This window comes from Rana temporaria, chromosome 4 (genome assembly GCF_905171775.1).
Source record: "Rana temporaria chromosome 4, aRanTem1.1, whole genome shotgun sequence".
NCBI lineage: Eukaryota > Metazoa > Chordata > Amphibia > Anura > Ranidae > Rana > Rana temporaria.
In genome coordinates, this window is record NC_053492.1 from 224485031 (window position 1) to 224497197 (window position 12167).

Genomic DNA, 12167 nt, shown 5'->3' on the forward strand with positions numbered 1-12167 from the left:
AAGCTTTGTACGTCAGAATTTAACTTCAGAGGTGATGTAATGTATTGAATAGTTTTGTATATATTCTTTCGTTTCTGAGCATGCATAGTCTTGCTCTTACGATTATTTTCAGATGAAAACTGTACTAATTAAATGAAAATCTGACATTGTGTTTACATCCGACAAAAATATTATAGTCTGCAGATCCAGCTTTTGTTGAACAAAGAATCGGAATCCGCTGTCGAAATCGCCATACTGACGATTCTAAAATCGTCAGATTGTTCATTGGACAGCATTTAATTTTGATGTGTGCCTTTATTGGTGTCGCCTTATCCACAACAAATGATGCTTTTCAATCTCAATTGTCTGGAGTACAACTGTGCAGTTCTTCACAAACTGGAAATCTTCATGCAGATGTACAAGAGAGTCAGGGAACTGTCTAATACCCAGAAAGAATCATCAGATACATCCATTCACTTTGTTTGTCGCATTCCTGAATCTATTTGTTTAAAACGACTTGCGGTTAAAGCTAAAAGTACTGGCTGAGACCAAACACAACTTTTATTATTATTTATTATTTAGAAGTCCAATTCTGTTCGCCCCTTTTATGTTGTTTCTGTGTTACTAAGGAGGACCCTCACATATCTTTGCATTGCAGTTAAGCACACTAAACCATGCATTTCCACAACACTTGTAAAAGTTCAACTGCTTCCGGACAGCCCTGCGTACTTTTGCTGCTGCAGGGCGGTCTGTTAGCACAAAGTACAGGTACATTGCGGCTTCTTCCGGATCTGGGGCGCTTGGGCCCGCCACCAGTGACCCACTCCCACACTGTGATTAGACGGCACCGGGAGCCAATCAGCGGGTCCGGCATATTCGTCAGCATCCATAGATTTCTCTGGAGAAAGTCAGAACTGCGGTCTGCCTATGTAAACAAGGCAGATCGCCATTCTGTGAGGGGGAAGATAGAGATCTTGTGTTTCTGTTACATTTACACAGGCTTCATGTACATGGGACATTTTTACAACTGCTCCTAAATGATTAAACTTGACAGATAGTAACCCACATTTAAAACGTCTGTTTTCCCGTGTTTTGCTGCATTTTACCGTGTTTGCTTTTAGAAGCGTTTAAAACATTTTTTATTTTAAATGCACAAAAATGGAAAATGCCTATAAGCGAAAACGCTGCTAAATGCGGGTTACCTCGTTTAGCCACGTTTGGCGTCTGAACCCATTTTTTTGCTTTCAAAGAAACACTGTTGAATGCAACTGCCTAAAAACATCAATAAACTAGACTGTGTACATGGTCACATAGGATACCATTGAATGAGTTCAGGGGCAGTTGAACAGTGTTACTGAGGGGGCTGCAACACACAGAAGGCTTTTTAACTTAATGCATTAAGATAAAAGAATTCTGCCTTTACAATCACTTTAAGTTTGGGGTGATCAAAGCAGAGTATACACTTACAGACTACCTGTAATTTGGAGCTGCCTTTTGTTCGCAGTATGCCACTACATCATTTAAAGGAGAAAAAAACTGCAAGACAAGTGTGCACCTAAAACTTCACTTTATATCACTCACATTCATTGAATTTCACCATGCCCATATGAACTTGTAGTAAAACCCCAGCCATGTTATTTTTTTCCTTCTTCTCGGTCTGTTGTATTGCATGTGCTGCAGGCGGTGTACATATTAAAGAAAAAACGTACTAGCAGGTAGACAAGAGTTATTTTTGGTAGAAGAGAATAAGGGGTAGATTCAGGTAAGAGATACGACGGCATATCTCCAGATACACAGTCGTATCTATGCGCCTGATTCATAGAATTAGTTACGCATAGATTTGACTAAGATCCGAGTCTCTTACGCCGTCGTATCTTAGTTGCAATTTTATGCTGGACGCTAGGTGGCGCTTCTGTATATTTACGAGTTGAATATGCAAATTAGGTAGATACGCCGATTCAGAAACGTACGTTTGCCCGGCGCATTTTTTTACGTCGTTTACGTTAGGCTTTTTTCGGCGTAAAGTTACCCCTGCTATATGAGGCGTATCCTATGTTAAGTATGGACGTCGTTCCCGTGTCGAATTTTGAAAATTTTACGTTGTTTGGTAAGTCATTCGCGAATAGGGATTTGCGTAATTTACGTTCACGTCGAAAGCATTGGCTTTTTGACGGTTAATTTGGAGCTTGCGCACTGGGTTACATTCACGGACGGCGCATTCGCGGTTAGTCACAAACGTCATTTACGTGGGGTCATGTTTTATTTACATAAAACACGCCCACCTCTTCACAATTTGAATTGGGTGCGATTACGCCGGCAGATTTACGCTACGCCGCCGTAACTTAGGGCGCAGGTTCTTGGTGAATACAGAACCTGCCTCACTAAGTTACAGCGGCGTAGCGTATCTGAGATACGCTACGCCCGCACAAAAATAAGCAATTCTACCTGAATCTACCCCTATCTGTAGAAGTCTCTTCTACTAAAAGACCCCACAGGCTGGTTACGTTGTTGTCTGTTGGTGTTTAGGGTTTTCTTCCACTTTCAGTTTTATAGCACAACTTCAGGAAACAAGTCAATGAAATTCTAATTGTATCCTTGGAATGTCATAAGTGAACTAAATTTAGAAATTCCTTAGTTTGCCTGCAACCAAGGTTTCTAAAAATCACGTTCATTCAGTCTGAACAAGTCAAACAATTTTTTTTACATATCCTTCTGTACAACATTGCAGCAACTTGCCACATTCATTCTGTATACCTGTCATGTTGCAATTTGTGTGAGAAAGGCTGCACAGATCTCAGAGAGAGGGTGGTGTGTCAATCAACAGACACAATGGCCTACATTTTCACTAGCATTAACATCATTTATCTGAAATTATATAAAATTATAGAACAGTGAAGTCATCTTCAGAATTCCAGTGTTAAAATTAAAGCCAATGAACAGGTAGGCTTTGACCAGTCAGTAAATGTAAAAAAATTCATGTTTGACTGAAGTGAAAAATTAGCCTGTTTCAGTACACTTATATTTAACCACTTAACGCCCGCCGCACGACTATTTACGTCCGCAAAACGGCACGGACAGGCAGAAGGGTGTATATATACGTCCTTGCCTTCTAGCGGGTGGGGGTCCGATCGGGACCCCCCCCCCCGATGTGGGCGGATTCCCTCGGGGAGCGATCCGGGATGACGGCGCGGCTATTTGTTTCCCAAAAATGTGTCAAAATTGTCCGAAGTGTCCGCCATAATGTCGCAGTTAAGAAAAAAATCGCTGATCGCCGCCATTAGTAGTAAAAAAAAATAAAAAAAATGCAATAAAAATATCCCCTATTTTGTAAACGCTATAAATTTTGCGCAAACCAATCGATAAACGCTTATTGCGATTTTTTTACCAAAAATAGGTAGAAGAATACGTATTGGCCTAAACTGAGGGAAAAAAATAATTTTATATATGTTTTTGGGGGATATTTATTACAGCAAAAAGTAAAAAATATTGAATTTTTTTCAAAATTGTCGCTCTATTTTTGTTTATAGCGCAAAAACTACAAACCGCAGAGGTGATCAAATACCACCAAAAGAAAGCTCTATTTGTGGTGAAAAAAGGACGCCAATTTTGTTTGGGAGCCACGTCGCACGAGCGCGCAATTGTCTGTTAAAGCGACGCAGTGCCTAATTGTAAAAACGCCTTTGGGCATTTAGCAGCATATTGGTCCGGGGCTTAAGTGGTTAAGATATAATCATGTATAACAGAGCATTGAAGCAATTATTGTTGCACTGTGGAGTACTACGTAACATCTGACCTGCTACAGCTGCCACTGGACAAAGTAGTATAACATACACAATGTTTTACCCATATACACTGATGAGTTTACAATAAAATAGGATATTTCAAAAGAGTATGCACTATAATTAACATAATGAGTAGATGATACATTTGGATTGGTTACATGCAATCATGAAAGCAAACGTTCCCTTACTGTAGATGTCACCAGTGTTCAGCTGCACAATTGTTGGGACCTAGTACGTATCACTTGTAGGGTTAATTGAAATAGGTAAGGAGGATCAGAAGCCCAAAGAATTCAAATGTATGGATATTGGAGTTAAGTCATATAGATCAGTCGTCATCAACACTGTCCTCATGGCCCACTAACAGGCCAGGTTTTATGTATTACCTTGGGGAGATGCAGACTAGAATACGGCAATCACTGAGCAGCAAATGATATCACCTGTGATGTATTTCAGTTATCTTGCAAACCTGGCCTGTTAGTGGGCCCTACAGGACAGGGTTGATGACCACTGATATAGATAACCCAGCAAATCAGTAAGGAGAATAGCACTTTGGTGGGTTTGTGTAGGTAGAGGGGTGGGATGTGGGATAGGGCGGTTTGAATAAATCGGCTCCATCCTGCCAAGAGGCATCTAAAAGTAATTGAAAATCAATGATGTTTTATATGGCTAGTTGTTAATAGTCAAAATTTCTAGGCAGGTATTGCTAATCAATTGGGTAAAGACATGTTTAAATTTGGTGGTCATGTTTTTAAGGGTCTACACCAACTTCTCATTCAATAAGAACAAAGAATCTTCTGCTTTCCTTGTGTAATTATAGGTAATTAAGTCCACGTGCCCTCTCTAGGACCTGTTAAGCTGCAACATTAAAGTTGAAATTATTTGTTGCTGCAGAATTGTGATTTTAGTTTTAAGAGAGCCTCTCAAAGGTCCTTGGGTTTGTACATTTATAGGACCGTGTGCTTTTTGGGAAAGGAAAAGAATCCATCACATTGGTGTACTGTGTATTCTACAGAATGGATTGTTTTAACTAAACCATTCCTTACTTTGTGCTAATGAAAATGAGAAACCTTTACAAAATAATGTATTTGAGTTCTAAATAGTAACTTGGGAAGTAATGAATATAATATTGTAGGCGCTGCTCATTATCTTATTGTATTACAAGGTGCAATCGGCTGAAACTTTATTCCAAAAGCTATTGTGTTTACTTTCAAACTGGGAAAACAAACATTTTGGAAAATGATATCTGGTAAACAAGCATTTGTTCTCCCTTTCTGAATCAATATATGGCAGACTAATGTTAAATAGCCTTTTTCAGAAGCACCTAAAAGTAGACTAGTTTTTTTTTGTTGTGCGTAAAAAGTTGTTGTTTAGTTTTAGTTATATATTAAATACATATGAAGAAGAAGATATGCATTTGTTATTTGCTATAATGTTTTAAATTGCAGCTATGTAGTGTTGATTTTCAGCTCTCGTTTTTTATTTCTTTTTTCATATCAGAAAAGGTTTTATTAAGAGAAAAGAACCATACAATTTTACAAGCATATCCGTTTCATTGTGCAGCATAAAAAACACTGGATACAGGCTGCATCCTAACACATATCTTTCTACTCATACACAAGGTTACTAAACAATATATGCTGTATCCAAACTAAGTTGTTAACATTGTCATACCTAGCGCTGTGCACATCACATCCAATTCCGTTCTCCCTCCCTTCCTCAACTCAGGGAAACTTATTGAGGAGAAACAAGGTAGCAAAAAAAAAAGGGAGAGAAAAAGAAAAAAGGGGGAGAAAAAAAAAAAAGGGGGGGGGGAGTTTCACAGCTCATATACAGGGCAGACGTTCCGGCAGTGAACCCTATCAGCGTTACAAGAGGGATGTGGTAACTGCATTGCTATCACCCGCCACCACCTAAAACACACAAAGACAGGTCTCACTGTCACTGGGGATATTCATTGCATAAGCCCACCCCATCATATATATCTCTTACCCCACAAGAGGGTCACCTCCTTACCTCAGCAGTCTGTCCATCACTAGATCGACCGGTGACAGCCCGGGGGCATCCAACCAAGGTGCCCACAGCCTGTCGAACTTCCCCGGCCGACCCCTGTGCTGATATATAAATTTTTCCAAGCGAATGGTGTCTCCCATTTCGGCGATCCATCTCGTTTTTTATTTCTGAAAATAATCTGGCACATAATAGTCATAACTTATTTATTAATTGATCCTACAGAAAAGTTTAGGACACATTAAATAAAGGCCAATCAAAGAAGCACAAACATGCGTAATAACCAATCAAACCACTTCTCTAATAGTAGCCTGACAGTAATAAACTACAATCTGATTGATTGATTGTTATTGTCCACTGGACTTTGCATGTCAATAATTCTTGTTACATTGACTATGTATGGACAGTTCTAGTATATTTTGGCACAATGCACTAATGGCATTTCAGATGTGAACATGACAGTAGTTTGACACTCAGCAGTGCAAATACTACTGAGAAAGCTAATATGACTGCTGTAAGGGCTGAATATTTGATCTGGGCTCTTATATCATGATCTGGAAAGCCCCTATTGCTTCTCCCAAAGCCTTCGCTATTAGTAATTTACCATAGTGAAGTATGTTTAAGTGACTTTGTCTCATTATACTCATTGTCAAGATGTCTTCTGAATTAGTTGTCAGGCTAATGTGCAATACGATGAATACGATGCAATATGATGAGATTCAGAAGGAAACTTAATATATTGCTACTCCACAGTTTTAATTGTGTGATGTAGAATCCATAATATAGTATTGGTCATTTTGTTTCAAAATAAATTAATATTCTCACAATAGAAGTGAAGTGTAGGTAGTTACAACTAAGAAGTAAAGTGGAGAATTAAAAGAAACCAAAGGTAATTCAGTGTGCCGGTACCTAGAAAAAATGATGCGTATCATTTTGAAATGGACTAACTAACCAAGAAAATACAAGCATCAAGATTAGCTTACTTGTATATTTATGGGTTTTTTTCTCTGCACAGATGAAAGTGAGGTTCTGCTTCTAAAACTGTTGCAATTGTATTTTGATCCAGGGTTTCCAAGGACAAGATGGACTTCCAGGTCAAAATGGAGAAAAGGTAATGTTTGCAGAAAGCAAAGTGAATTGACATTCATTATATGCCGATTGTTTTCCAGGTTTTTTTTTGGCTCTTTGCTTTCAGATGTATTGTGCCAAATGTCTAGTAATTGTGTCTCGCTTATTTGTTCCTGTGATGTCTTTTCCTGGCAGTATTTTACTCCACGGGTGGCTCTATTCAAGTCTATAAAGTCAGTCTGTAAATCAGTGTAGAATTAAAACACTATATATACACAGCTGCTTTCATGTTTATACTACATTTTATAGCAAAGCTGTTTTTCAAGCACCATCATCATAGTATAAAATCCATAGCATGTTCACAGTTTCCATATATTGCAAATTTTTTAGTAGTGAAGATAAGTAATGCATTCCTGAGATAATTATTAATATGTTTATTCATTTTTGCCTAATGTGCATACATTTGTACAGAGCTGTTAAAGTCTTTTTTCGTAAAAACTATTTTCTGCCCAGTCAAGCTTGTAATTAAGATTTTGGTGACTGGAACATGAAGTGAGAAAGTTACAGCTGACACTGCAATGTAAAACAGGGTTTGCAATCAGCCTTACATGAGGAGGCTTTTACAGAATTTCAAAAATGTAGGCCCTCCATCAAATTATTGTGCATTTATTAAGTTGTGTTTGGGTTTGTGTTCAATTATAGTGAAGTCTACATTAGCATTGGTGACAGGGCCATAGTGCCAAATCTTAAGACCCTGGTGCAGTATTTGGACCTTGGGCCCCTGACAACCCCCTCCTTTTTATTCGTTATTCTTCCTTTTTGCCTACCTATGCAATCAAGAGCACACCGAACCCCTGGAATCCCTTTCCATCTCCCCCCAAATAATACTTAGTATAGCTCACTTACCGGTACATTAAAACAAGGAATTAAGCTGACATGCCACTGATACTTTATCCATTGTAGAGCTGTACAAGGAAGTTAGACCAGTACAGGGATGCTTCTTTATGCATCTCATGTATTCAGTGAGGCCGTGCATAGGGGACTCATCATTTGATCATCACATCTGGTAGGGTAGGACATACAAAATCATATTTTATATTATTGTTATTACTTTTGCTTTCAGAAAATATATGGTGTGGGTAGTTCCTAGCTAATGTTAAAGGATGAAAGGCATTAAGGGAAGCTGTCCTGAAACAACTGCCTAGGCATCCATTGTTGGCCTCCTTCTGAAAATGTTAGTCACTTAAAGTAGCTGTCATAAAAATGTAATTTTTAAAAGGGGATCAAAGCGCTAAAGACAAAGGTTTGATTATAATAGTACTTCCTTTTTAATAAACCTGATACACGTGAAACATGATGACAGTCTTGAGTAGATTAAATAATGTAAAAATCTAAAGTACCGAGAATTTGGTATTGGAGTATGCTGTGTAGAAATCTTTACTGCTCCTTGTATTCCAATGACAACTGTTTTCACACGTGCTTGTATATGTGGATACCATATTGCTAGGCAAATCTTTGTGTTTATTTCTTTATCGTACATCACGGGACACAGAGCAGCATATTCATTACTATATGGGTTATATGGAGTACCTTCAGGTGATGGACACTGGCAATCTCAAAAACAGGAAGTGCCCCTCCCTATATAACCCCCTCCCATAGGAGGAGTACCTCAGTTTTTACGCCAGTGTCTTAGGTGTTGGTCATGGTTTAGCTTTCCTCCACATCCTTGGGATTAAGGTGGGCTAACCGGTTCTGTCCAAAGGCCTCAGTGCTAAAGTGGTCAGTAACCGGACCCCAAACCATTGGGGTATAGCCCATAATGCTTTCTGTCACAGAGAGCTGGACTCTGGGCCCAGAACTTAGAAACCTTTGGGGGCCTAATGTTTCTGTTGCCAGGGTGCTATATGGGCCCAGGACAGTGGATCCTTCATAGGAACCCAGGGCCTGAAGGTCTAGACGCCCCACGGAGATGGGGGAAGATTGGACCTCTTGCTGTGCAAAGTCCTGCGGCATGGAGCAGGTAAGTGAAGGGGAAACTTGCGGAACTTGGTTCGCAGCAGGTTTTTTCTGGGGGAAGGTCACAGTGGGACATGCCTATGGTTTATGCGCTGCATCTGGCAAGGTGAGTCACATATCTTAGGATAGGATGACTCTGTATGTATATATTCCCCATAATCGTGACCTCCCTGGTAGTATTGCAACTGGTGCTAGAAAGCATGAAAAAGGGCCTGTGTGTATAGTGACAATTCTCTCTAAGAGAAGCCCCTGGGAATCTACTGAGGTTTCTTATGTAAAGGAGTGAATGCTCCTACCTGCAAGCTTGCTCAGAGAGGTCCAGGCGGTTGCTGCAGGAAAAAATGCCGCTCTGTGGATCCTGGCCTGGACGGCAGGATCAGCCTCTGACCTCCTCGTGTGGCCCCCTCCCCCGCCCCCCCCCCCCCGCTGGCGGGCGCGCGTGCGTCCCCGTGATATGGGCGCAATTTCGCGCCGTTTGCTGACAGGGGAAGGGCGGGCCTGTAGGTAAAAGGAAGGGGCGGCCCTTCCAAAAAGTTCCCAGCTCAGTGAAGTGTTGGAACTGAGAGAGGAAGAACCAGAGCGGCAGCGTGGGGCGCCGAGGACACACAGTGGCCAAAGAAGAGTATTACAGTCTTCAAAAAGACTGTCCTTTCCCCTAGAGATAGGGTTTCTTTTTCAGCAGTTTTTTTGGCAAATACTACTAAAGGGGGACAGAATGGTTTTTCTTTCTTTGGTTTAAAAAAAAAAAAAAAAAACCAAGTTAATAAGGAAGGCATTTTTTTCCCCAGAAAGGTTTTTTGGGCAACAACTATTTATTTTCCCAAACACCGTTAAGTAGCGGGCGTACCTCGGTATTGTACCATGGCATCTGGTTCAGAGGGTACAAGAGGTGGGGATTCCCCCAGAGGGTCTGAGGTCTCGGACAAAGTCATACCGCTACTTTCCCCAGAGGAAGGACGAGGTACTGTCCACCTCTCTAAAGGAGATGGAAAAAAGAAATAGCCAAGGCTATGCGGGGCAAAAAAACGGAATAGATCTCCGTCGCCCGAGCGTGAACCCTCAGATGAGGAGGTCCCTTCCGCAGGGGAATTGGAAGACCTCTTGGACAAGGACCAAGTAGGTTCAGGGATCGAGGATCTGGGTACGGAGGAGTCTGGCGCAGCCTCCCAAAGGGAGAGCTGGTGGGTTCAAGTTTTAACAGACTTGGTCCATAGGACGTTCAACTTGCCAGTACCAGATCTCCAAGTATCAACGGTCTCAGCTTTGGGCTCACTAAGAGCGCCTCAAACCAATGCGTTTTTTCCGATCCATCCTCTACTAGAGGAAGTTATGTTCCAAGATTGGGCCAAGCCAGATAGAATCTTTGTACCACCAAAAAGATTCTCTGCCTTATATCCTATGGAAGAGAAATTTTCCAAGAGATGGGCAGCCCTGGCTGTAGACGCAGCCATCTCATGTGTTAACAAATCTTTAACATGCCCTGTAGAAAACATACAGGTGTTCAAGGATCCGGTTGATAAACGCTTGGAAACGCTACTTAAAACCTCCTTCACTACTGCAAGGGCAGTAGTGCAGCCAGCTGTGGCTGCAATTGGGGTTGCACAAGCATTATCGGATCAAGCTAAGCAGATGCTTAAACTTATTCCTGCCCAGCAGGCAGAAGAATTTTCGGACGTCCCTAGGGCCATACGCTTTACGGTAGATGCGATTAAGGATTCTATCCAGCAAGCGTCACGTTTATCGTTATCCCTTATCCATATGAGAAGACTCTTATGGTTAAAGAGCTGGGAGGCAGAGCCCCCATGCAAGAAGCTCCTGGTAGGGTTCCCCTTCCATGGAGGACGACTCTTCGGAGAAGACCTGGACAAATACATCCAGACCATTTCAAGCGGAAAAAGTACTCTTTTGCCCACCAAGAAGTTGTTTCAGGGGCCTGCGTTTAAACGACAGTACTCCCCTGGGCAGGGGCCTTCCAATACCAAACAGTATCGACGGCCTCCTGCAAGATCAAATTTTAACAAGTCGCAGGGACAGGCCGTCGCAGGCAAGAAGCAGTGGTTTCGCAAACCAGCAAAGCCAGCCCCCAAGCCGGCCTTATGAAGGGGCGCCCCCACCCTCGAAGGTGGGGGGGAAGACTGCGTCTCTTTGCAGAGGTTTGGGAGGCCAGCATTCCCGACAGATGGGTACGGTCTTCCGTGGCTACAGGCTACAAACTAGACTTCCTAAAGTTTCCTCCTCCTCATTTTCAGGAGTCAAGTGTACCAAACGATCCAAAGAAGGGAGCCGCATTAATAGCGGCATTGAATCATCTACTCTCTCAGGAGGTAATAGTAGAGGTACCAGTCCAAGAACAGGGGCTAGGTTTCTACTCCAACCTATTCATCATCCCAAAGCCCAACGGCAATGTCAGGCCAATTTTGGACTTAAAAATGGTGAATGCATACCTAAAGGTCCGCTCATTTCAGATGGAATCCGTGCGGTCAGCAGTTGCCGCACTTCAGAAGGACGATTTTATGGCATCCATAGACATAAAGGATGCTTACCTTCATGTTCCAGTTTACCAGCCACATCAAAGATTTCTACGCTTCTCGGTGGCTCTACGTCATTTCCAAATTCGTGGCGCTTCCCTTCGGGTTGGCTACGGCCCCCCAGGTGTTTACGAAGGTCCTAGCTCCAATCCTAGCCAATCTAAGGATCCAAGGGGTCACGATCCTAGCATACCTGGACGACCTCCTAGTCATAAATCACTCGTCTCCTGGCATGGAACGAGCAGTGGCCCTCACAGTTCAGTACCTCGAGAGGTTCGGCTGGGTCCTAAATCGAGAAAAATCAGCATTCCAGCCCACAAGGCAGTTGGAATATCTCGGCTTGAGATTAGACACAGAACAACAGAGGGTGTTTCTGCCTCTGATAAAAGTCAAAGCCATCAAGGAATTAATCCTACTGGTTCTAAGCAAGAAGGAACCAACTGTTCGCCTATGTATGCGGTTACTAGGCAAGATGGTGGCCACATTCGAGGCGGTACCGTACGCCCAGAGCCACACTAGCATCCTGCAGGCAGCCATCCTGTCAGCATGGAGCAGGAGGCCACAGGCCTTAGATATCCCTTTGCCGCTCTCATCAAGAGTCCGACAAAGTCTGTGTTGGTGGTTAGACCCTCAGAATCTACTGAAGGGGAAGTCTTTCAGCCCAGTGGCTTGGAAGATAGTAACCACAGACGCCAGCCTGACAGGCTGGGGAGCAATTTTGGATGGTTGCACTCGCCAAGGCACTTGGGCAAAGCCAGAGAAGCAGTTGCCCATCAACATCTTGGAG

The 12167-nt window shown here is 42.2% G+C and overlaps 1 protein-coding gene across 1 annotated transcript in view; it reads left to right on the forward strand.

The window, feature by feature from the left end:
- Positions 1-12167, forward strand: part of LOC120935697 (collagen alpha-1(XIX) chain-like) — a 335822-nt gene that overhangs the window by 261585 nt on the left and 62070 nt on the right. The window contains exon 10 of the mRNA XM_040347751.1: positions 6835-6879. Coding sequence (XP_040203685.1) covers positions 6835-6879 — 45 coding nt within the window. The remainder of the gene's footprint in view (positions 1-6834; positions 6880-12167) is intronic.